Source organism: Stigmatopora nigra, chromosome 4 (genome assembly GCF_051989575.1).
Source record: "Stigmatopora nigra isolate UIUO_SnigA chromosome 4, RoL_Snig_1.1, whole genome shotgun sequence".
Classification (NCBI taxonomy): domain Eukaryota; kingdom Metazoa; phylum Chordata; class Actinopteri; order Syngnathiformes; family Syngnathidae; genus Stigmatopora; species Stigmatopora nigra.
The window spans coordinates 12822825-12849385 of NC_135511.1; the positions used below are offsets into that span (position 1 = coordinate 12822825).

A 26561-nucleotide genomic window follows, 5' to 3' on the forward strand; every position below is an offset into this window, starting at 1 on the left:
CTCCCCCATTAAGACATCTAGCATTTTCTGTAACAAGAAAACCGGAAAAGCGAACTGGAAGTCCGACCTGTGGTCCAAAAGGGCAAAAGTATGGCGCGCATCTTGAACGGTATCGTTGCAATGTGTCCCAATTTGGGAATAGGCAAAGACGGAAATCTACCATGGCACCCCACAAGACTCAAGTAAGTTGCAGTACTTTCTGATTTTGTTCAATTAAAATGATTTGCTGTAAACTGTAGGTAGTAAAAAAACGTGGATCCTGCGATTTGCATCGCTTTTTAATACTGCACAGTGTATAATACACATCAATATTAGATATAGTGTAGGCTATATATTTATATTGCAATTTATAAAATTACTCCTGTGGTAATAGTGTGATCAGTGCAGCATTGCCTGATTTACTGCGATAAACATCAAATTAATTTGAACTTGAATGGCTAGGATGCAATGATCATGTTTCTGTGCCATTGACGGCAATAGACGTCCAATCCATTTCATTGGGATGTCCTGGCAGCGATCGTAAATAACCATTTAAATTTCAGAGCAACTTTGGTTTGTTTTCCCCTTCTTTTAGTGAAGAATTCAAATACTTCCGGAAAATGACGGCCACGGCATCTGTGGAAGGTAATGTTTAAGTTTCATTGGAGATGGAGAAAAAGTTGCATCACAACTGCCATATGTCTGAAGTATTTTATAGGTTATATCATGCCATAATTTTCAATCCATTCCTGAATGGCACCCATTGCTATCTTGAAGATTTGTTGTCATGATGCGATTTGCTGTCTTCTGCAGGTAAGCAGAATGTGGTGATCATGGGCAGGAAGACATGGTTTTCCATCCCAGAAAAAAACAGACCTTTAAATAACAGGATCAATATCGTACTTAGTCGACAACTCAAGTAAGGTCATCCCTTCACTCTTCTCAAATAATCACCCATCATTATGATGTTGTATTTCTCCGTTTTAACAATAATCTTGCTTGGCCTACAGAGATCCTCCTCATGGAGCTCATCACTTGGCTCCTGATTTTATCTCAGCTCTCAGGCTGATTAACACGGAGCTTTCGGAGCGGGCCGATCAGGTCTGGGTTATAGGAGGCAGCTCACTCTACAAGGTAAAACTTCATTTTTGTTGTTGTTATTAAATGTTAAAAAATAAGAAAAATATCTTAAGCACTCCGCTGCACTAGTACTGGTTACTAGAAATGCCACTTTTAAATGTTGTTCATGTTGGTAAATGTTGTCGTGTTGCCTTTTGTTCACACTGGCTTGATGTTAATATTTGTAGGAGTTGATGGAGAGCCAAGGCATCAGAAGGTTATTTGTCACACAAGTTCTAAAACAGTTCCCATGTGATACATTCTTCCCTGAACTCAGCACGGATGACTACAATCTGCTGCCTAGGTGAGTTTATCTTTGTTCTTGTAAAAGCAGTGGTAGCAATACTTCAGTTGTTATGGAGAAAAATCCTCCTGTTTTTGGTCTAAAAATGGCACAGTCAGTTATAAGTCCAAAGGTTTACAGTTCTATAATTTTTCTGGACTTTGACATCCATGTTTTGTTCAGTCAAAAACGTGCAAGTGTAAGTTGCTTTCCGCATTGGTTTAAAAAGAAGATAACATTTAACATAGTTTAACTGAATTTGTGACACTGAGGTTAGGTTTTGCTTATATGCAAGTCTTATTTAATTCTAAATGCCCATTTGGAATGAATTAAATTAATTCAGTGAAATTTTATATCTTCTAGCTTTCCTGGTGTACCTCAGGGTCTACAAGAGGAAAATGGTATCCAATACAAATTTGAAGTTTATGAGAGCATTGTCCATTGATGTCAATACATTCAAGAAACATCGTAAATGAAATTTTCTGTACTATATTTTGCCATAAACAATATATTTTAAATGACATCCTGTCTGCAATTGTTCTATTTGCAAGTAGTGTTGTCTTGATATCTTACATTTGAGGGCTAAATGCACTGTTAAAAAAAAACTCAAGCTTTTTAAAATCAACATTTTATTGGCAAATCACATTTCTTAGATATATTACAGGCTGTAAACACGCTGCTCTCACCAACATTGGTGGTGAGATGACAGTATCTTGTAAAATCACGCAATAATACTGAGCTGTTAAAAAAATGACTAGTAAGACTTGCATCCACGCCATTATCTTTACTACTTTGTTTTTTTGCACTTTGATTTCTGTCTTAAAAGTGGTTTGAAATCAGTTTTTCCTTCAAAGAATTAGAGCCGGTCTCCAAGTTTGCGAATGACAAGGTGGTTGGGCCCTTCATTAGTTTCTTTAAGGATTTTCCAGGCATCATGATGCATGAGACCTTCCAGTGACAATCCATTTATTGACAAGACCTCATCACCAACTTCTAGTACCCCAGATAGATCAGCAGCGCCTCCTGTTGTAGAGGGACATAGCAATTTAATGCCAAACTGTATTCCTTAATTACATTTTTTTAATTAAAAAAAAAAAAAAAGGAAAAAGCATTTTACCTTTAAAAATGCGTTTTACAGTAAGGGGCTTGTCTCCAGTACTTGAGGATTTCCCCCCATCCAGACTGAACCCAAGTCCAGCCCCTGTCTTGTGAAGCTCAACTTTTAAAGCCCCATTTGGACCTAAATTTTTAAATCAGACATTTTTATTTAAAGGGTTAATGCCACATCACCTGAATTAATCCTGATACAAAATTTCAACATTTTAGCTGTTTGGCTATGTTCTGTCACAATGTCCAAACATGTTACCATTGTTTAATTTTTATCAACATTTTTATTTACCTGTACTTTTCTGCAAAGACATCTTGGTGGCAGATAACCTCATTTGTGGTTGGCCAGTTGAATCAAGCTTTTCAAGTGGATTCTTTTCACTGACCATGTGTCTGCAAATAACTACCGATGCTTGCATGGATAGTTTAGCTTGATGGAGGCAGGATATGGCCTCTCCGTGTGTTTTACCATCTAGGCGTGTGCCATTTATAGAAATAATTCTATCACCTCTCAGAATTGTGCCCTCTAAGCTGGCTGCTCCTTTACTAAAGACCCGATGAACCTGGTAATGCAAAGATATTGACATTCACACCTTTACTCAAACTCATTTTTATAAAAAAAATAAAATACTGACAAATGCTGCAAATAATTGTTGAAAGTATAAAGGCAAATCCCTTACGGTGATTGTCTTCTGCTCCAGGTCACTTCCACCAGCAATACTAAAACCAAGTCCTGAACCTTCCTCTTTGTGAAGGACCACAAGCTGAGCCTGTCCGTTAGCCTGTAGAAATAAGTCGGACAAAAACTCAATGGAGTATTGTAACCGTGCAATTAATGTTAGGAATCATAGGCCTTTATGTGATACCTCTATGTAATTGTTTGTTTCCACGAGTAGAGTAGGAGTGTTTGTTGTAGCCATGTGAAGTGCTTGCAACTTTGACTGACTCGAAGAAGGAGCGTTTAGATCTTTTAACCTGAACACAAGATACAGTGGATTGATTATTATTGTTTTTATTAATTACATTTATTCTCATTAAGTTAATTCCTTGCCTGATACTCCAAGATGGCTCCGACTGTTGACATTGTTTAAGGATGGTTTTCTCAGTCGTTTCTTCAGTAGATCCAATGTTTCTTTGCTTTCTTTTTGTCATTTCCACTTTTGTTTGGAGTGGAGGCGATGAAGAAGAGCACATAGTTTCTGGGGTAGCTGAAGTGACGTTGTCCACAGGTTCATCAATTGAATCATCTCTTTTGCTCAGCAAATCACACGTGAATAGTTTCCCCAATTCAGGCATGCTGAGAGCTCTGGCTTGCCGCAACTGGTTTCGGAAAAGTCTGGCATTTTTTCGACGCACCACTGGCGGCGTCTCGGGGGCAACATCGGGAATGTTTTGTACTTCAGAGACAAGGTTGTGCTTAGCACATACTGGAGGGTCAAGATTTTTCAATGTGACACTTGACTGCGATCTCGGTGACGAGTAGGATGTGGTAGACAATAAGGTGTCTTCAAATGAGCTAAAACGGTGGTGTTGTACTCTCTCGTCAGGACATTTGATCAAGCCCATGTAGCCCGCAATCCTTTGGTTCAGGGAGGCCCTGTATGCTGAAGCGTAGGAGTGAATGTCACTACCTTTAGACAAAGGCTTGTCGAGGAGAGCCAGATTTTCAAAGGACTTAATCTTGTGTTGGACAGAGAAGGGATTGTAGTCAACCGAAAAGGGAGGGTCTGCAACAAAGCTTCGCCTTAGTATTGTCTTCTTGTACAGTTTGGGTGTCCCGGACTTTGGGTTTTCAATGGTTTGGGTGTCAGTCTTTGGGTCTTTACATGGTCTTTTTTCAGTTTGATTTGTTGGGACTAAAATGGAGTTACAAATTGGTGGTGCAGGTGTTGATTTGGATTCTGTGTGTTTTTGAGTTGCTGCAGGATTTTGTACTTCGACGGTCAACTTTTTTGCCCGCACGGGTGACGCGCAAGATGATGAAGACAACTGAACTTCGATAAATGTTCTCTGAGTGGCGGGCGAGTGAGACAATGTCTTTGGGTCTGATGTTGTTTTGGTCTCTAAATTGATGTCTTTTTTGTTGGGAACAACTGTTCCAAATATGTCATCTGATAAATCATGCATAGTCTTTCTTACGCTGAGTGTGGATAAAGTGACACTGTTTTTGTTGAGTGTGTTTTTGATTTTCAAAATGGGAGTCAATGTTTTTCCTGCCATGAGGTTTGTAGACTGGTTACGGAAGTCATTTTTATTGCCTGATGAAACAACTGAAGTGTCCGATTTGGTATGATTTTGCAATGTTCCAACTTTAGCGCTTTCCCTCTTTATTCTTTGAACCTTTTCTTTAAACCCGTTGTCAGGTGTGATCTGAGTTTCAACTTGAAATTCATCATCATTTGGATCTTCATGCTGATGTTTTGACTGTGTGTTGTTGCTGGGGTTTATATTTTGGATTCGGTTTGGTCTACACTCCGGGGTTTTTTCTTTGTTCATCATAGTTTTTGTCTGTACTGTAGATGAAATATAAGTGGTAGGAATGTTTGTTTTTTCTGAGTTGAGCAAGGCACCATCAGACAACATTGTAGGGCTATTCCGGATGATACTGCAATCCGGTGGGGAAAGGCTTCTAGATTTGTTTGCCTCCGAATCTTGACGTTGGACAGATTCTGGCTCAATGGCGGAATTCTGATACTCAATAGGTGACAATGAAGGAGATGACAGGCTTGGCTTCTTGGTGGCTGAGACAGCTGTTGATTGGGAAAGCAATAAGGATTCGTGCTTGATCAAGTCTATAGAACTGAGAAACATATCGGTAGTCTTATCCAGGTTTTTGTTTTGGCTGGCGTGCTGCGACGACAAAACTCTATTAGGTGAGGTTTTGAGGTATATATTGTCAACAGGATTCTGGTTCTTACTGGAATCAGGCTCAAATGTGTTCCCTTTTGAGGATGGCACCTGAAAATGTTGACCGACACTGGCCAATTTGCCAAGCTTGACATTGTTACATGTCAAGTTGTCACTGGAGTTGCTGTCTTGGGGTATATCGGAGACTTTCTCTTGATGCACAGCATTAAGCGTTTCAGGGTGTAATTCGTTTGCAATGCAAGTGTTATTTTGATGAAGTGGGTTCACATGTGCAGGGCTCCCCTTTACGTTTCCTCCATCCACTAAAAAAGAATCTTGTGAATTTGAAGGTTTCTCAAGCATATTTTCTTGGGGGGTGGTGCTGCAAGTGGAATGGAGGATCATTTCAGACAGAATATCATCAATGTTGGTGACTGGAGTTGGACTTTCATTGTTTATGTGGGGGTTGTTTTCAGATTCAACTATCTCGGCATGTAATGGTTGCGGATTGTCTGGGTTGAGTCCGGTGTCTTTGTCACTGCTCCCGGAGAACTCGGTTATTGTGGAGAGCCCATCTACAGCTTCAAGACAAATGATAGTTTTGTCAATGTAAAGAAAAATGGAGTGTTTTATACATGTTTATCATGGATGAGTTTGCTGCCAGTAGAACCTACTCTATTATAAATTAAGAAGTTAACTACACTAGTTAAAAAAAACAATGCAAGAAGTTTGAAAATGTGTTTACAAGATAAATTTCCCATAATTATGTTTTTGTCAATCATTTTGCAATTGGATGACTTTTTCTCCCTAATGGGTTTGCCCTATTATTAAAAAAACATTTTTTGAGAGATAGTGTTCACAGCCAGAACAAAGTTTATCTATTTGTTTGTCCTTTATGTATTTGACACCAATTGGGGCCAATTTTTATTAATTACTCAAAAATGGAGCAAAACTAAAGAGGGAAATAAACAGACTTGGCATTGAGCAAACACATTTTCAACTGTTTTTTTTTTTGTTAACATGCAGGGAGCTAAGCTACAGGAAAAAAAGCTAGCGTTGATTACTAATCGCAAACAATACAACGTAGCATAGTCACCATGGATAGATAGCCAGATGCATGAAGGCTGTTTTGGGGAGGTGAGCGAGTGTGACTTAAACCTAAATCTTAGGTCAACATGTAAGGGAAGACATGGGTACAGGGTTTACTGAAAAAACCTTATCAAAAAATGCATTTTGAAAAGCACAAGCGGTAGTTAGATTTTGTTTTAATACTGGTGGAACAAAAAAAAACATTGCATTAAAAATGGTAATGAGAAAGGAAACAAAATATATTATTGTTTTTTTGTTTGGTTTTCGTCTACATAAAAATTTATTAAAATCAATGGTAATTAAATTAAAGGGTGATTTTTTTTTTTTTTTAAATTGTATTACGTTAGTGCTTGAAAATGATTATGGGATGCAGTTTAGGGATGTTGGCGTACTCTGGCCTTACCTGAAAGAGGCTTCTTAACTTCCAAAGACATTGTTGTTGGAAGGTTATGCATGAGTTCACATAATTCCTGGTAGCTACAGGAGCTCACCCGTTTATCAGCAATAGTTACAATCTCATCACCCGGACCCAATACTCCATTTGATTCCTGTAAGCAGAACATCACTAGTCACAACAACACCAAACCTTTCTTAGATCAACAGCATCATTTTCAGCCTATGTTTCAGGTCTTTTTTTTTAAATTTGACTTACAATTCAATCAGAACTTACTCTTTCTGCTGCACCCAGAGGCTTTAACCCATTGATGACAACTTTCAGAGGGGATGATATAATCTCCAAGTCCAGCCCAAAAGATTCATCTTTCTTTCTTGTCAGAGTCACAGTGTGAACCTCACAAACACCAAACCCCTCAATTTCAGTTCCCTTGGGATAGTGGTGATCATCCAGCAGGACACTTGACGTCATTGATTTTTTTGCACTTGGTGAAGGCCCACTAGCGCTGTTGTTTTGCTGCTCTGTGAAATCTGCAGCTTCAGGACATGATACGCTTTTAACTAGCGTCGATGCTTTCTCTCCTGTCTCGGGGGGATGCTGAAAAGCAATGCGGTCATCTATTTCTGCTAATTTCTGCTTGGAGGGGCAACGGATTGGCATAAAGGGAGACTCGGGTAGTTTATAGGTATCTGTATAGCCTTCTTTCCTACCGCTGTATAGCGGTGTTGTCTGCCTCTCGCCCCAGAAGTGAGCGTTGTCGTCGCCGTCCAGGGATAACGCTGCAACACCTGTTGTTGAGTCCTCCTCTTTTCCCATCTTATCCTCTTGAATGACTCCTCGCTGATGGAGAAGTGGGCTTCGTGCCGAGTTGCGATCAGACACAACAATGGACAAGTTGACTGCGTTCTTCGACTGACTGGATAGAGGACTGCTCTTGTCTTTCGATGCATTGTACATGGTGTCACATTCTACATCAGCTCCTGAAAATAAGAAACGGCACCATGTTAAAACAGATCTTAGGAAAATGTGAGGTTACATTGTTAATAGGGATGTTAGTACCTTGATGGTGGGCTTCATCTGCAGTCGAGCCCACTGATTTGGCCGAGCACGATTGGCTGGAAATATCCGATGAGAAGTACTGCGATAACTCTTTCTCTGAGCTGAGTGAGCCCTGCTAATTAGGAAATAAAAGAATTAACAATTCTCAACAATAATGCAGCAATAAATTACTTAATATTAGTAATCATAGTAGTAAAATAATTGTGCATCATTGTGAATAAAATAGTTTACAATGCAGTGTGCATCCCTTTATGTAGAAATTCTAGTTTCCCACTTAAACTTGTATTGCTACATACCCTACTTGCGGGCTCCAGAAATCTCTTCATGGTCCAGCTTAGAGCAGGTGATCCATCGCCTTTACAGGAAATGCCTGGTGGAAAAAAAGTCAATTTAGACAAGAATATTGCCAAAATATTTTGTTGACACGAGTGAATAACAGAACTAAGAAAGAAAAAAATCAGACCTTGAGAATGAGATGAATGTCTCTTGTTCATTTTGCCTTTGTGTGTGGATTGAGCTATGAAATGATCCATCTCTTGCTCTGATATCTGAGTAAAGATAGTTGTTTTGAAACATTTTATCTTTTTTGTTTCACTGTCAGTGAGCATTACAAACACGACTAGAGTATACAGAAAGGAGACTTACTTTAGGATTAGGGTGCCGACTGATGATGAGACTGACGGGTCCAGGGCCGCATTCACTGAGAATGGCGTAGGCTTCACTGAGGGCAGCGAAACGAAGACTGACGGAATCCACCTCCAAGATCTGATCCCCCCGGCTTAAAGGTGAGAAAACATGTGACCTTCAAGTAAGTAACCAGATTTCCCTCTTGATTACTTTGTAAAAGTACACAAATGCCTTTACCTCAGCCGGCCATCCATTTTGGCAACAGATCCCAGGGCTAAACTATGGATGTAGATGCCAGGAGCAGAGTTTTCTGGGGTAAGAAAACAAACTCCGATCCCCAGGCCAACACCAGGCTCTGAAGGGGAAAGAAAGAAAAAAAATTATATATATATATATTTATAGGTCTCAAAAAGGTACATCCATACTACTTCTAGTTTTAGTTAAGTCGGTACCTGGTACTTAACCTATTTGTTTCCATCTAATGTTTACAATATATGAGAAACCCAATGGAGAAATCACAAAAATTCTTCCGACGACTAAACAAAGTCTAAATTTGCCCTTTGTAGTTTTCATACATATCTTTAGTGACATAAATCTGTCGATAAAAGAAAATAAAATATGGTAGAACCTTTATCAAGTGTGACCTCCATAATGATGCAGTCTTTTGGACCAGGACCAGAACTCCTCTGGCTATCAGTCTCATCAGCTCCAAAGGGAACTGGTGTTCCCTCACTGGTGTTAGAATTGGGGGAGCTGGATCGGCTACGCACACTTGGGGTTGCACAGGGTGTAAGACTGGGGCTTCGAAGGCGAGTTCGAATTGTTAGAGTCACAACGCCTTTTTTCAGTTGCTGCAGAAGGAACAGAAAACATAAATATGACAATATCCATTTGAGTGGATTCTGCATAATATATCAGTTTTACATTATGATTTAATGCGATGAGTGATCGAACCTTGAAAGCCTGGATGGCTTGTTGATGTGTCAGTCCTTGGAGAGACTCTCCATTTACCTCTAAAATCTCATCTCCTGTGCAGAAAAAGTTGTGGTCAAATTGCATTTCTCTATAGTATTCAGTTTCTGTTATGAGAGAGAGAGGAAAAAAAAAGAAGTTACCCTCTTTTAGGCGACCGTCAGCAGCTGCAGCGCCATGAGAGAAAATAGTCTTGACAAAAATTCCCATTTGACCACGAGCTGAATCCTGACCACCAACAATACTGAATCCAAGGCCCTGAGGAGATTTTGATGATGAATGAAGGGCAATAGAAAAGAGCAAATGAAAATCAAATGTTTAGCAAAACTTTGAAGCAGTGAACAAAAATGTCACGCACATTTCCGTGTATATATTTTACAGGCTTTATTCAAGCTGGCATGACGAGTGCACCCACCTTCCCTTGGCCTTTCATTAGTACTATGCTGGAGATAATTGATGGTTGTGCCAGTCGCCATGGTGATTCCACTTGAACGGTGCTTAACGAACGTGCTGATTTCTTAATGATCTGATAATCCTGAAAGGTAAAAGTGATGTGACAATCTAATGAAAAAATAAATACAGCCATAATAACCTTTTCAGCTCACATTACAAATAATTTCCAACAAACATGCCATTATTTTCTGTACTTTTTAAATCCTAAACCCCATTTTATATTCAAAAAGTCATTTACAAAATGTGGATTGCCATGAATTAATGATGAGGGCTTGTTGTTTCTTCCTATTTGCTTATTTCCTTTTTTTCATCTCATTAACATAATCTAGCCACGAGAGTCCTCACCTCTGCGTCATAGGCTGAGAAGTATAATATGGTTTGAATTGACACTTTAAATGGGTTTTAGTTCATGTTGAATCCTAATAGGAATACTGTCATTTGGTAATAATGATAATTGGATTCATACAGGACACCAAGACACTTCAAATTGCAATTTTTTTAAACCCTGGATCCTTCAACTTAAAGTGAGTGTACACAACACCTCTTCAGAGGACACGAGAATTAACCTTTGCTATTTTCAAATGCATTGTTGGAGCAAAATTTTACTCTAACTTAAAAGGATTTGTGACTTTTAGTTAGTAAATAATATCGCCAGTCATAATACCTGTCTATCTACAGCGGTATCCAGCTGTTGCGGTAAGGAGTGTTTACGTCTGCCTGGCTTTGAGGCCTTGGGTGTGACATCGCAACGGCTCACACTGTTCTCCAGAAAGAGCTCATCATCTTCACCAACCGACTCCAAACGACAGCTGCCACCTACGACCGCAACAAATAGTAAGATGCAAATTTCATGTTAGAAATGTGTTCATAAATGTTCTAGCATATAAGCAGAATGGCGACTTTTAGGGATGTTACTATCTGAAGGCAATCCTACACATTTCAAGTGGGTTTGCAATATTACTCACTCTGGGATTGACTGCAAAGCTTTGTGGGTGCAAGACTGCAACTCGATCCTCTGATGGCCTCTTTTTGGCATGTGTCTTCTAGTTTCTCCAGGTTAGTCAACTGTTAGCAAACAATAATAGAAATGGTTGCTCTTTGTTTCTTGTTGTTGTGGCCCAAATTCCAGAAGCACTTGCTGAACACTAGCAATTTACTTGGCCATGACATTCCATTGTTTTATTTTAGCCGCTCACAACCACGTTTTGAAATATATGTCCTGTAAATATAAATATACTATATAAGAGCACAGAGTTAATTTTTGCAGAGGATATTGGTCATTTGGGGAACACTGCTTTTGTAAAGCAAAGCTATTTTATAGGGGTTCATATTGACCAAAATATTGGGTCAAAAAGAGACTGAATACAACTTGGGTAAACCCCAACTGGGTTTTGACCCAAATTCCAAAGCTAAATGAATACCCCAACTATAGTATTATACAACCATTTCACAACAAATAAGCAGCCAATCTTTTGAGGTTGAATGAGTAACCCAAATTTAGTTAGTTAAAACCAACCACTACACACAGCAAGTGGTAAATACTATGGAATGCTGACTTTTATTTACACTAATCTAAGATTACTGCAAAAAAAGACCATTATATCATTTTGAAATTCTAACACTTAACAAAATATCTGAATCATATTATCCGTAACATATAGAGACAAATCTAACGAGGTGGTTAAAATGAGTTGGAGATGCTAACCAGATCGGGCAAACTCGTGGATGGATGCTGTTGGAAACCTACATCAGATTCTTCCTGCGTGGGTAAGAAGAATATTTACTACTTTTCATTAAAAAAGCCACATGTATATACACATACATATATATACATATACGCACCTACAGTAATCCCTCGAATATCGCGGCTTCAACTATCGCGGCTTACTACATTGCAATTTTTTTCTGGGGATTTTTTTAAAATTCAATTTTTGATGTAAATTCATAAAAATGTGAAAATCCACGCTGAAACTCGCAAGCCGAAGCCACTCCCCTGACCTTCGCTTGCTACTAGGACTCAGCACTAAAGTAAAAACAAATCAAAAATTATTAATTTTTGAATAGGGCTGACCATACTTTGTGTTTTTTTTTGTTTAATCGCAGCCGTATCGGGTCTACATTAACTGCGATAATCGAGGGATTACTGCATATACTATATGGTTACATCATAACCAATAATGCTATTGATTGAGTGTGTTACCCGGCTGGCAACGACGAGCTGGACAAGACCAGTGGAAGCGCGGAGGATACAAACGGCCTCTTGATGAGTAAGACCCACTAGTGACTGACCATTAATCATAAGCAACTCATCCCCAGCTTGAAGACGACCATCCCTATAAAACACGTTCAAATTCATGTAAATTTACATGTTACAAGAAACACAAAAGAAACAAATGTTTACAGGACTACATAATAATTTAGTTGAAAAACCACTGAAATTCTCAGTAATCCATAACTGTAGATTATTTATCTCGGGAAAATATACATTGACAGGAATATAAAAAGATGTGCATGAATCTGATATTGCCAAACAATATTGCTTCAACTAAAACAATATGAATATGAAATACATCTTTGTGGGGTAAAATAGAAGCGCATTAGAACTGAGGAAGCGCTCTTTAATTACCTTTCTTTGTTAAGACTCTTGAAACAACACAAAAGGCTCCCCAAGCAACGGTTTGATTGGAAAAATAGGCAGAAGACAGCTGAATGCAGTAGCTCTGTTTTTTTTGTGTTTAGTCAGAAAGTATGTGTTTGTTTTAATTCTCCTTTGTAAACTGTGCTATTTCGTATAATCTTTGTGCCCAGCCAAAAGAAGAAAAAAAAACAAAACCTTGAGACCAGGCAATGAAAAAGCAAACCTGTGAATGGTTCCTCCCTCCTCAATATGAGTGATGTTAATCCCATGGGGGGAGCGTTTGGATCCGCGCCCCCCAGTTATCTGTATGCCTAAACCCTCTTGACCTTTAACCAGGTGCATTTTCCAGATGTGGCAGCCCTCCTTTGGCTTTAGGAAAGGAGAAAAACAAAATAAATAAACAGAAGATCAAAGCACAGGAAAAAAGACAATAATAAGAATTACAACAAAAAAAAAACTGTATTTGTTTGATAATTGTCGTCCTGAGATAAATTATCGTAAGCTTTGTTTGTACGTTTTACAAAGTATCATCGGTAGGTACCCAGAGGTTCTCACACCAACTGTAGATAGAAGTAGAAAAACTAGCAATAATTTGTTTTGTGTAATATTTACTTTTGAGCAGTATATAAAAATCTTTGAAAACTATAGGATAATGGATTTAGCATTGGATTTACTTCAAGGTAGAGATGCATTACATCACACTTAACAGATGGCACAAATCCTTCTAATTCCGTAATAGCCATAATCCATGACCAATCCTCGTGTCCTAGCCAATCACAACATAGTGTACAGCAGTGCTGCACCGTCAGGGCCTTCTCTGCTGGCCTAAGAAATATCTAAATCATGTATTATATTTTGTCCATCAATACTTATGAAATAAATCCAAATGGTCTGTTAGCTTCCTTTTATTGCTTTCCCACTGGTTGCACTGCTACCAGCTGTGTATTTTCATATTAAAGCATTTAACCAATTACATTTCAGCCATTATTTGTTGCCAGGGTCAGAAATATGCCCCAAGTGTGGGCAAACAGGGTTCAAATCCCAGTTGGTAATCATTCTCCCTTAAATAAAAACAACTGTGTGTAGTCCAGATTTTCCAATAATGACAGGCAAGTGAAGCCAATTCGTGGTTTAGAGGTTAAGTCACCTGACTCCCATGTGGGAGGCTGGGGTTCGAATCCCGGTCGGGAAACATTTTCCCTTAATTGTTTCTATGTATTAGTAGTCAACACCTTCCAATAATGACAAAAGAAATTGGAGCCAATTCGTGGCTTAGAGGTTAAGTCACCTGACTCCCATGTGGGAGGCTGGGGTTCGAATCCCGGTCGGGAAACATTTTCCCTTAATTGTTTCTATGTATTTGCAGTCAAGACCCTCAAATGATGACAAAGGAAAGTGTAGCTACTTGGTGGCATAGTGGTTAACTCACATGTCTCTCGTCCGGGAGACCTGGGTTCAAGTCCCGGTTGGGACACATTTTCGCTTAGTTGTTTCTGTGGACTTCTTGTCAAGACACTCAAATGATTACTAAGGAAAGTATAGCCACTTGGTGGCACAGAGGTTAGATCACTGGACTCCCGTCTGGGAGACCTGGGTTCGATTCTTGCTGTCGTTTGGCTGATCACTACACCATGTGGTTCAGTAAATGGAATAAGAAGAAAAAAAAAGAAAAATCTTTTTAATTTATTTTAAACACTTAGTCATATTTTTCAGCAAAAGGTTATATTCCGAACTGCCTTCGGCAGTTCGGAAGAATGTTGGAGGGACCTGTCTGTGCATAAGGCGTTCTCGGGTCGGCCTTCGGCCGACCCTCGACCGCTTGCTTGGTCAGTCAACCGCCGACACCGGGAAGCGAACTCACGTTCTCTCCGTGCAAAGGCGAGTGTGCAACCCACTACACCAACTCGTGCCCCACTTATACATAGGTGTTGAAACGTTTTATCCAAGGAAACTGGGTGAAACACTTAGTCATTTTTTTCACAAAATGCTTCATCCACCACTGAAGACTTATTCAGTTAGACACTTAGACATAAATACGTATTCTTTTACCTGAACAATTGTGGGAAAATCTTTGCATGCACTGGGAATTGAACCAAGGACCAAAGAGTTGGCAGACTGATGACTTAACCACTGGGCCACCACCCTCACACATATACATGGTTGTTGAAACGTTTTATCCAAGGAAATGGGTGAAACACTTAGTCATTTTTTTCACAAAATGCTTCCTCCACCACTGAATACTTATTCAGTTAAACACTTAGCCATTAGAACTTATTCTTTTAACTGAATAATATATGGAAAATCTTTGCTGGTACTTGGATTTGAACCCAGGACCACAGAGGTGGGAGACTGATGACTTAGCCACTGGGCCACCAACCTGTGAGAGTGGCCAGTAGCACTTGTACTCTTATCTCTTTCAAATACCTGAATAATAGTGGGAAAATCTTTGCATTCACTAGGATTTGAACCCAGGACCACAGATTAGGGAGACTGTTGACTTATCCACTGATCCACCACTCTACTGGTACTAGGTTGTTGAAACGTTTTATCCAAGGAAATGGGTGAAACACTTAGTCATTTTTTTGACAAAATGCTTCATCCACCACTGAACACTTATTCAGTTGCACTCTGCTTGCTTATACATGGTCATTGGAAGCTTTTATTCAAGGAAAGGGGTGAATGACTCCGTCTTTTTTAATGGCAAAATTATTCAGCATCCACCGAGATTGACTTGCAACACCGGGACGTGGAACCTCACCTACTGCATGGGAGGCATTTTTTTTTCAATGTACAAAGCTTGTTGTACTATCGACAAGGCTCTTCATCAGCCTACAGATTCATAAATATTTGACAACTTTCCATCAAAAGCACATGTGACATGGATTTACATTTAAAATCCTTGTAATATGGGTTAGTACACCAGCTGTCTGTCTCTGACCCACATTTTCAACCACTATTTGTCAGTCTATAATCTTTTTACATCCGCAGCTAACAAAATACATACCAACAAAACAAGCAACAAAAGGCTTCTATTCTATTGTATTCTATTCCACCAATTGTATTTTCATAATTTTTTATTTTTTAATTGACTAAAACACTTTAAATATCCTTATATTTTACTTATAAATTTTGACTTTTGTAGCATTCATAAAATGTTGCTAGATAAAGGACGTCAGCAATACAAGCAAACATTATGTTTAGTTTGATTTTGGAACAATGAACATGGTTATTAATTTCCACATATGAATTATAAAATGTACTCGCTCATTTTAAATTTTGTGAATCAAAATTAGAAATATTTCACGTATAAAATGAATTTTCCACGCTTGTGCAACTAACCCTGAATAATAGAAAGCAAAGATGTTATCTTCAATCTGTTTCCAACTAGAACACATTCACAATCAATATGTTGTTAGTAAAAAAAAAAATACAAAATAGAATTGAAAATGATACACATACTATAACATCATACTACAATGATAAAAATGTGCAACTTACTTGATTGGGAAGCGTGCTGCAGAAAGAATCCTTTTTGCTTTCCAACACTTGACTGTGACTCCTTATAGGCAGCGTGGCGGTTCCTCCATTGCGGCGATGGTGGTGCGTAAATTTGGCATGAGGTAAGGTGCCGTGGCCTTCCTCTGCAGACATCCGCGTGGAGAACATATCCTCCCTTTTCTCCTTGGAGGGGCAGATTCCATCGGCAAAGCCAGAGCTAATGTCGCTACAATAACTCTGAAATTCAGAGTCCGTATCGCTGTTGGCATCTCTTTTGCCGGGCGACCGTGAAATGACACCAAGTTTGCGTGTACGTTTGCACGTCACGGGACTGTCAAAAGAGTCGGCGGGTGGAAAACACGGCGACTGGTCGCCGAGGCCATCGTAACCGATGGGCGAACTCGGAGAGCCGTGGGGAGGGAGAGGAGCTTTTCGCTTCACTCTCCGCAACAGGACAAGGTAAATATAGCCTCCATTCCAGCACTGATCCGCCAAATAACTGTAAATACATTGTAAGCAGGAGTTATTCTTGGGAACTCAGAATTTTTAAGCACTGAAGAAGACAACCTAAAATGTTCACATTAAACTTTGTTGACTTTGAATGCTATTTTGAATGGTCTTACCTGGCTCCACTAACATCCACGCCCACCATGAGCTGTCCATTCAGGGATAAGAGTTCATCTCTTAATTTGATTTTGCCACAGCAGGTTGCCGGGCTTCCCTTTCTTACTTCGGTCACCCAGATGCATCCCACATGCATGATTGGACTCTGGTCTCGCCTCCTCCTCGGTCCACCTTTCTTTTTTCCATCGGGATCTCCAAAAATTGGAATGTTTCCAAAGCTGAGACCAAATTCGGATGGGTCACCTTCATTTTTCTGGATTGAAATAGCGTGAACTTCAACATCTGAGCCTTCGTTGTCGGAGGATAGGTCGCTAGATGAAGCGGAGTAATCCTCTATGAAGTTGAACTTTATGTATTCGACTAGTTTCTGAATGGCAGGCAGACAAAGGGACAAGTTCTCCACGTCTTCATTCTTCATGTAAATATTATTGCAACCTTGTTCTGATTCTCCATTCTGGTCACAGGGCTGCCCAAAAAAAAATGTGATTAAAATAAATCAACTCTGCGAATTTCACAGTTTTATCCATTTTATCAGACATGTGACTTTAGTGTTAACATTTGTGAGGGGAAAAAACATTTTCAATGTCTTCTGTATTTGTTGGAAGTGTGTCTGTTTTTTTGGGGGGATAAATCTAACCCCAGACATGTTTTGTTTCGAGATACAGAGAACACTGATAAGCGATTTTATGGTGTGAAAACCTGGAAAACAAGGACAGCATATGTCACAGGATTTATTTTATAAATGATTCTTTAAAATGATAAAAGCAGGAGATTATGGGATCAAAGGCAAATAACAGGAACGTGTTTTGGCTGACTATGTGGCTGAGTCTTGGCGGCCTATCCTCCAGTTATTAGTGAGTCCATTCTTTTTTTGTGGCTGGGCCATAATTCATCTTTTATGTGTTGCCAGAATTGTGTGTGCTGCTGTAGCACATTCACACACCATAATCATGACAGTATTTTTTTTAGCTTAATATTCCCAGGACTTTTTTGGAGGAAAAACTGGGCACTATGAGGACAACATAATTGCTGGCTGATTTGTTCCAATCTGGATATTAAATGTACTATATCTCTATGTAATGTCACTCAGTTACATTGTGTATTCATTTGGAAGTTTCCATTGAAAGTTAATGTTACTATTCTCAGGAACTGATTTTTTTCTACATTTTTTTTAAAATGTTCCTTCCAATAAGAAGCCTATTGGGTGTCATACTTTATAACAGAAGGAAGTAAAGTACCTTGCCGACGCAAGTTTCCAGATGGGAGACATCATTGTGGTGCGATTTCTCGGCATGAGTTCCAAGCCATTCCTTGAGAAGTGAAAGGATGCTGAGGGCATTGTCCTGGGATATGGGCATTCTGGCATTTTAGGCCTGCTCAGACTTCATCACCAACAGCAAAGTTGATACTGGTAAATGTCCATGCAGCCATCAATCAATCACTCAATAAACATATTCCATGGGCTTGATATCAATTTCTTCAATACCATGATAGAGGTAACATTGTATTTGTCAGTATATATAAAATAAACCCAATCTTGGATTCAGTGTAATTGATTGTAGAGAATACTTGTATAGATTTTCTGGGGACTTTGTAGTAGCGTCCCATGAATACCTAAAAAAAAAAAAAAAAATGCATTTGTTAGTTTAATATTAGGCAGATTTATGCTTAAAAATATGATGGTATATTTTAATTATCTTAATTAGATTTGTAGTCATTGGAACCTGCTATTATGTTTTTTTTAATCTAGACAAATTAGGATATCATGTCTCAATCATACTTTTAAAGTGCTCTTTACTTACTGGCGCACTAGAGGTTTACATCTGGCATTACAATTATCAACAAACAACCTTCTTCCTGTTTATGTTCTTGTGACCGACCAATAAGCGAAGAGAGCCATGTTGTGGTATGTTGCATACACACATTAAAAGAATCTTGGTTAGTCATGTTTGAAAATTAACTTACTTATTGTTTTTCTTATGTATATTTTCTGAAAATACAAACAGCTACTTATTATGGTGACTATACTAATGGTATATATATTCATATACATTAATAGAATTGTCAAAAGAGACATCTACAATTTACTTTGTAGAATATTCCAAAAACATTGTTTTAAAACCTATTGCTACTAGTAGACAGTGATTTGAGGAAAACAAGCTCCTAACTTTATCACCAAATTATATAGTCCTTTCCAGTGGAGGCCTTTGCAGTAAAAGAATGGTCCGAGCCAACACAAAAAAAAAAGCTTAAAGACATCATAAAAAAACAGACACACATTGCGAGAGGACGTAACCATGTCACTGACCACAACGACGTATTGAACAATGTCCAGGGTTGCGGTATACATACTCTATTTATGTACGAGTTTACGTAGTTTGTTATTAATAGTCTGCAACATGGTTATTAAATCCTCTGGTGAATGAAAATGAACAGTCCCGATAAGAAGTGGGGAATATGGGCTGACCAGTTGCTGTAAACTTAACTTCAAAGACAGAGTCGTGCACAGCCACATCTTTGGCAATTAGAGATAAAAAGCCAGGCTACCACCAGACCGCACTATAATTACGATATAAAGACTGGCCTTCAAATAAAGCGTTGCATTTTGTGGTACAGTCTGTCTATAGTATTCAAGTATTTTGCATGAAGGCAGGCAAGTCCTGCTTAGTTTTAAAATTGCACGTTGGACTTATTGTAGTTTTTTACCATTCTCTGCAATGTTCGTACAAAACTTTACATCAACAAGTGTACAGTAGATTGATACATCAGCAACCCCAAAAGCCTATTAAAACGTTATGACTCCAGATAAAGCTAGCAAATCCCTAGTTCAACAGTGTCACATCTCTTTGCCGGAGCTCTTTGTTACAGCGCTCGGGAAAACAATGGCGCTGAGGGTGTGTTCAGAAAATTCAGCTGAGATATCAACTTTGTGCATCACCACAGACAAGTGGTAAGCTGTTCTCTTTCATTCGTATAAAACACATCTGAGGAGGGCATGGTCCCAGTTGGCAAAACATATGACAGGCTAGTGTATTGACAACTAAGCATCCCATATAGGAAGCATCCAAAAATCAATCCTTGACTTGATATGATATATGAAAATGTGTTCTTCCGTTAGGACAAGCAATAACATATTTAAAATGATCATTATATACATTATTTTATATTAAAATCATTTAAAATATTTTTTTAGCTAGGTCTACGTTGTCTTCTGTGTCTTATGTCCGTCTTGCTACTGCAACCCAGAAATTTCCCAAATAAGGGATGAAATAAGGTTCTAACCTAACCTAAAATCTTTTCTGAAACCCCTGTCCCAGCGTGACTCACAATTAATCGCAATGTTGCACATGGGAAGAGGCTAATGTACTCTTTTAATGCCACGTTCGTTTCGGTCACGCAATTTTTATCTGGACACTTTGAAAATATTTCCCCACTAGTATTTTCTTTTCAAGTGAATGATTATGTCATGGTCGAAAAGGGTTTTATTATTTTAAAATTGGGATACATGAACCATTCTTTGTTTCAGACTGACCTATATTTCTTACTTATCCAATCCTATCCTCCCCTCCCCCTATTGTGAACATATGGCCTAAGATTAGGAAAAAGCCCTTTTTGTATGTTACAAATGTAACGTCTTAACAAATCAAAGTTCGCTAACATAAAGGTCATAACATGATTTGATTCATCAATCCACCAAAACCTTCAGTATTAGTAATATAACTTAGGATATTTATTGTTTTATTAAGATGTTTAGATGCTACGGTAGGATAGTTTGATTGAGTGATATACTTTGTGTCACCTTATCTCAGTTGGCAGGATTTTTTTAGGGGGGGGGGTCTCCCGATGTCTTTTAAAACTGCATTTCTGCCTAATTTCAGGGGAAAACAAATATCGAATGACAAGCAAACACAGAACTAGTACTTTGTTGCACCACCATTAAATTTTTTAACAGCTCAAAGTGTCTGTTTCTTAATACAAAGAATGACAAGTTCATACTTGTGAGTCTAGACTTGAGGCTACACAAGTACAGGATTACACTAACTGTTTCTTAATATCAAGTCCGGCAAGTTTGAACCTGGAACAACAATGCACTCAGTGACATCTTCAATTTAGATTGAAAATTGACATTTGTTTCCCTCCATATTCAATTCAGAGTAGCTGTTAGGATGCAGGTTTCTCCGAGACTACACCACTCCTGATTCGGACAGCCAGTTGGACTGCGGATGGAAAACTATGAGAAGATTGCAGAAACTCTCTCCAGAATACAAGTGCGAATTTAGCACTCATTGGGACCACTTTGAGGGGCCATGGAGGCGGAAAACATTTTGGAGGACTACTACTGATGTCACCTTGGCAGAGGGCAGTTTAAGTCAGGACATGAAGTGAGATATCTTAACTAAAACAGTTAACAATTGGATTGTTGTGTTGCCATCAGCTAGTGGCAGTCCCATGACAAGTTCCACGACAATGTGGGACCGGAGGCAAGAATGCAGGAGACCATTGGGGCTCTTGGGGGAAGCTTGTTTTGGTTGCAAACGGACCAAACATTTACAAACTCCCTAGCATCCTCTTGCAGGGTGGCCTAGATCTGCTGGAGCAGGACATCATGAGTTTTTTTGTGTCCCAGGGTGGCAGGTGATTTTTGAGTTATGTGCCCACTCAAGGACATCTGAACTTAGTGCAAGCTAGTGGAACATACCAATGGTCAAGAGGACATTGACTAGGACCACCCTGCATGCCTTTAACCTTTCCAAATAGTTTGTACTTGCTCCATATTTTTGACATGGCTGACAGTGAACAGCTAACATTTTTTACCACATCAAATCAGGATTTAATTTCTTTAAAAAGTTGGATCACACTCTCCATGGTTTCACTTGACATTTTGGAGCCATGTATCATCACTGGTTTTTAATTGCAGACTAACAAGACGTCTAGTCGAATGTAGTTGTTAGTTCGGGAATTTAATTTTACAATATATTTTATATTAAATGTCTTCTAGTGTTTCTTGTCCAGTTGTCCTTTGAAATTAATTTAAATCAATGAGCTTCTTGTACACAGTTAATTTAATATGTGATGATCTTTCATGGGTAACAACAACAAACTAATCCCACATTTCATTTGCTGCAAAGTGAGGTGGAGCTGACATTAAAAAAATAAAAATAGATGTGGTATCCTTGAAATACAACTAAACATAATCTTATATTTTTGTAAATAGATCATATGAAAAAAATCACAATATTTGCCAAACTTGATTGTGTTCATCTGTGTTCAATTCCTAGCATTGTTGAGGTTGTAAGGATTGTTTCAATTTGGCTGGCTACCAAATAGTTGTATGCATTGAAGAAAAATGCTATAATTCATTTTATTTTCCAAATACAACAATAGATTAAAGGTTGTTTTGTAGTGTTGCAGTACACAACTCAAATCCTCTTTGCAGAATTCTTTTGTGAGGACGCATGTTAGGACAGAGTTAACACGCCTTAGGCTGTGTGTTAATCTAAAAACCCATTTTGATAGTTTTGATCGTTTCTCAAGGCGCATCCTGAAACTGTCACAACTCAGACTCGACTGAATGACTTTTTGGGGGGGGGGGGGGGGGGGGGGGTTGGGGGCGGGGGGCCTGCAGACAGCATCAAATTAAAAAAAAAGGGAAAAAAACATAGTTAACGCTTTACCTTGTGTTGCATGGCGATGTATTTCAAAGCAGCGTGACCATTCTTGTTTCCAACGCCGTATGATGTTCATGATGATGTTTTAAAAAAGAAAAGACATGGACTTTTCCAGTCAAACTCAACTCCATAAACCCCGATTTCACTCGCGGCGTTGCAAAAAGAAATTGCATGGCTCACTCAAAATCTCGGTGAAGATGAAAAGAGCCCGATTACAAATAGGCCTTCTTAAAAACGAGCATAAACGTGTAAGATTGGTTTGTTGCTTTCCCATCTGTGTCGCTTTAGCCAAAGGTATGATTAAAATACTTTGGGGAATCAAGCGGCATTGGCAGCGTCTGTGTCAGCCCGCAGTAGGCGGGGCCAAAACATAGACTGCTACGTTGTTATTACCATTAACTCCGCCCCCTTCCCAAACGCTTTTCTCTCGCGTCGCACGAGAAAACGGATTTACAGTCAAATAAATAGTACACATACACAACTAAACATAATTATGGTTACCATATTGTGGTTTGCATAGCTTCTTTCAAGCCAGACAATGCTTATTTTCTCCAATGTGTAGAATGTATGGATCACATGTTTGAGTGGAGATTGTTTGTGGTTTTTATTTTCCAAGGAGGGAAAAAACGCTTAGTAGTGGGGGGAGTTATTTGTCACAACGCAGATTTGGCCCAAGCCCTCCCTGATGGTAACTTAAATTCATTTTGGTCCCACTTCTGCTCATCTTCTTTAAAAACACCTGATATTAGTTCGTAAGTGCACCTCCTTTTTTATTTTTTCATTTTCTAAAGTACAAAGAACTGGAATTATATTAAATACCTTTTCTGATTTTGAAGATGTGTGCGTTTAAAAAATATTTAATCATTCAAAAAACAATTTATTCCTATCAAGAAGGTAGGGGCCACAAATGAATGAAAGAAAACACAATGAAACAGATCCAGTTGTACTCATATTTTCTTTACTGCAGTTTGACGAGAGACAAATAACAAACGTGACGAATTAATTCAGCTGTAGATGGCACCCGCACGCATAAATGCGTACAAAGAAAAGAAAAGAAGAGGAAATCAAAGAAGAAGACGAAAAAGAAGAAGGGAGATGTCGCCATCTGTTGGATACGTTTAGCAATACGTTCACCAAGAGGCCATGTTTCTTGCAACGGCGACGCTGAGACCCAAAAAATAATCTAAATCCGTCGCTCTTATGCTTCTCTAATTGAGTCGTGTTATCTCGGTGAAGGGAGTCCGAGGTGTTGTTGTTTAGTCACTGTAAAGTTAACTTGCTGACATGACTTCGTTGACTCAGCGGAGTTCGGGCCTTGTGCAGAGGCGAACCGAAGCCTCTCGCAGTGCCGCTGACAAAGAGCACTCTCCCGGGAAAGAAGACCAAGATTTGAGGCCAGGAGAAGATCAAGGCGATGTCGATGGCCGAGACTCTAAAGAAACACGCTTGACTTTAATGGAAGAGGTGCTCTTGTTGGGACTTAAAGACCGAGAGGTAAAAGATCAACACAACGGAACTCGCACAGGCAGGATAGCCAAGATAAAGTTAGCCGTGTTTGTTTGTTTTTTTCGCTGACCTGGCGATGTGATCGGACGCAGTTGTCAAACAAAGTTTACATTTATTAGCCGTTTTTGCTGTTGGAGATTAACAGGGCTGCACTAATTCTAATAACGGCCATTTCGGATTGCAGACATTATATTATCTTGATACTGTTTACATTTCATAATAGACCACGTGATTAGGGATGCCCGATACTTACTTTTTCACTTACGATTTTTCTCAAGATGTTTTGCTGATACCGATTTGAAAATGAATCAGTGAACATAATGCACTTCATGTTCTATATGTGATATTAGTTTTTAATTAGTGTTTGCTTGAGTAACATTTTTTTTCCCCCCAAGAGGTTCATCAATTTTTTTGTCTTCTCTTTTCTAGGGATATACTTCCTTTTGGAATGACTGCATTTCGTCAGGATTACGGGGGTGCATGCTGATTGAGCTCGCTCTGCGCGGGCGTCTTGAGTTGGAAGCTTCTGGTATGCGGAGGAAAGGTCTGCTTGCCAGAAAGGTAGACAATCATTAATAAAATGTCCCTATCAGCTACTTTTTTCAAAGTTAAATGCATGCACACCTTGACATTTTCAATTTTGCTTGCAGGTCATATGCAAGTCAGATGCTCCTACAGGTGATGTCCTACTGGACGAAGCATTAAAACACATTAAAGACACTCAACCACCAGAGACTGTGCAGAGTTGGGTTGAATTACTCAGTGGTGAGTTTTTTTCTTCCCCAAATGTCACTTAAAAATGTGTATATCCCTGATTTTTATTGTATATTTTTTTCAATTTCTGTGGGTTTTCCCTCACTTATCTGCATGCATGCTATTGACTGTACTTATATTTTTTCAGGAGAAACATGGAATCCCCTCAAGCTCCATTATCAACTGAGAAACGTCCGTGAAAGACTAGCCAAAAATTTGGTGGAGAAAGGTGTCCTAACCACTGAAAAGCAGAACTTCCTGCTTTTTGATATGACCACGCACCCTCTTACTAACAACAATCTTAAGCAGCGCCTGATTAAGAAAGTCCAAGAGGCTGTATTGGACAGGTGGGTGAATGACCCCCAGCGAATGGACAGACGACTTTTGGCACTCATCTTCTTAGCCCATTCCTCCGATGTCCTGGAAAACGCTTTTGCGCCATTGTTGGATGAACAATACGACCTGGCAATGAAAAGAGTACGACAGCTTCTTGAATTGGAGCCTGAAAGTGAAAGCACAAAGGCTAACGCTAATGAGCTCTTATGGGCTGTCATCGCCGCCTTTACCAAATGATGCCACCCTCGTGAAAGCAAACACAAGGTAACACAATTTGGCGGCCTTTCGGCGACCATTCGGGAATGCTGCCTTGACCAAGGTGACTTGACAAACGGTATCCCTTATCTGGATTTTTGGATTGATTTCCTACCGCAAACTTTCCCTGCCACGGTCACATTTGTCCCATCTGTGCATAGGAGGGGAGCATACTTATATTTTATTAACCTAATTACTCACATTTACATTTGAATATCAATTTGAGAAATATTTAAATATGTTCGTGCTGGTTTGTGTGTAAATACCAAATGATATTTTTTATGGACATTCATATTGCTCTATTGCTACTTATTAACGTGTGTGCGCAACGGCAGTCCCGAGTATTCAAAGTCCAACTGTGATTGGTCAATCGATAGGGTTGGAAGTCGGAGAAAGAGCGGTTGGTTAGCCTGAGGAAGAAAAAAAGAAAGAAAAACAACTGCCTTCTGCCAAATGAGCCTCACTTATACCGACATGAGATAAACCTTCATTGTGTTCCGTTTACAGCGCTAATTAAATTAATGTCGTGGAACCTTAAATAAAAGATATTCATTCCAATTACTTGATGGTTTAACTCATTGGTGGCCATTGATAGACATCAACTTCATATTAATGTGGATTAAATGTTTATTGCTGCTAGTGGCATTCGAATATTAAAATCTAGCCGCTACTGTGTTCATGTATAAAAACGGAATATTGCACAATTATTTTCTGATGATAGAACTATTCTCATAACATTCTTTTCCCTCTGGTCATTCAGTGCACACTTTTTTCTAAAATGATTGGACCAGTCCCAGCACTTCTAGTCGATTTTGACTGACCTTCCAAAGAACAGAAAATGTTTATCATTTATTGGTATCTGTATAACAAATAAAAAGTATTTTCTTTTGATTTTCGTTCAATTTAATTTGTGTATGGTGCTATTCATTTGAAATAGGCACGGATTAAATGAGAGAAACAATCATTTGCCATGTTGCATTTAAGACTTTTGTTTTAGTTTGAATGAGGATGTCGTCATCTATTATTTAGTTATTTTTGGCATTCATTCAACACTGACAATGGTCAGACTCATACTTGGGACAAATTTACTTGGGATCAAACCCCTGACCTCAGGCCTGCGAGGCCGTTTTGCTAACCACTTAACATTTGTTTGTTTTGAAAGAATACTAAGAAGTCCACGTTGGTAAGCTCAATGGGGATCATGATCCAAATTGCAGTGTTACTCTTCTTCCACTCGGGGTCAGTAAAATCCTAAATATTGTTTTCTTTGGGGATCTTTTTCAAAATAGATTTTTTTTTCTAATTAGAATTTCTGCTGCAGTTTTATCGTTGTATATGCAATGCATTTAATTC

General features: G+C 38.9%; 3 protein-coding genes across 6 annotated transcripts; 2 read left to right on the top strand and 1 right to left on the bottom strand.

Moving 5' to 3' along the window:
• Positions 1-49: 49 nt before the first annotated feature.
• On the top strand, positions 50-13464 carry LOC144196064 (dihydrofolate reductase-like). Of its 2 annotated transcripts, XM_077716056.1 has the most exons (11): positions 50-182; positions 575-624; positions 793-898; positions 990-1113; positions 1287-1402; positions 8479-8662; positions 9858-10018; positions 10608-10763; positions 10836-10985; positions 11591-11696; positions 12122-13464. In XM_077716056.1, the coding sequence occupies exons 1-6, from the start codon at positions 91-93 to the stop codon at positions 8498-8500; spliced, it is 510 nt and encodes a 169-aa protein (XP_077572182.1). In that variant the 5' UTR covers positions 50-90; the 3' UTR covers positions 8501-8662; positions 9858-10018; positions 10608-10763; positions 10836-10985; positions 11591-11696; positions 12122-13464. The 2 variants fall into 2 exon arrangements, with proteins under 2 accessions (XP_077572182.1, XP_077572179.1); XM_077716053.1 differs by lacking the exons at positions 8479-8662; positions 9858-10018; positions 10608-10763; ... (1 more) ...; positions 11591-11696; positions 12122-13464 and adding an exon at positions 1745-1904.
• On the bottom strand, positions 1994-22707 carry LOC144196031 (PDZ domain-containing protein 2-like). 3 transcript variants are annotated; one of them, XM_077716000.1, is made up of 26 exons: positions 22365-22707; positions 17928-18303; positions 16689-17143; positions 16066-16564; positions 12791-12936; positions 12130-12262; positions 11635-11688; positions 10895-10994; positions 10594-10745; positions 9892-10011; positions 9620-9734; positions 9459-9532; positions 9133-9355; positions 8742-8859; positions 8523-8655; positions 8341-8425; positions 8174-8247; positions 7878-7992; positions 7095-7798; positions 6828-6972; positions 3540-5916; positions 3355-3463; positions 3169-3270; positions 2781-3051; positions 2499-2621; positions 1994-2404 (listed from the first exon to the last, which is right to left on the bottom strand). In XM_077716000.1, exons 2-26 carry the CDS (start codon positions 18045-18047, stop codon positions 2238-2240), a joined length of 6714 nt encoding a protein of 2237 aa, XP_077572126.1. In that variant the 5' UTR covers positions 18048-18303; positions 22365-22707; the 3' UTR covers positions 1994-2237. The 3 variants fall into 3 exon arrangements, with proteins under 3 accessions (XP_077572126.1, XP_077572125.1, XP_077572124.1); XM_077715999.1 differs by having other exon boundaries at positions 7878-7989; positions 16689-17155; XM_077715998.1 differs by having other exon boundaries at positions 16689-17155.
• Positions 22708-23425: 718 nt separating this feature from the next.
• Positions 23426-26099, top strand: LOC144196058 (Golgi phosphoprotein 3-like). Its single transcript, XM_077716045.1, has 4 exons — positions 23426-23852; positions 24294-24425; positions 24515-24629; positions 24766-26099. The coding sequence occupies exons 1-4, from the start codon at positions 23643-23645 to the stop codon at positions 25188-25190; spliced, it is 882 nt and encodes a 293-aa protein (XP_077572171.1). The 5' UTR covers positions 23426-23642; the 3' UTR covers positions 25191-26099.
• The last annotated feature ends 462 nt before the right edge of the window (positions 26100-26561 follow it).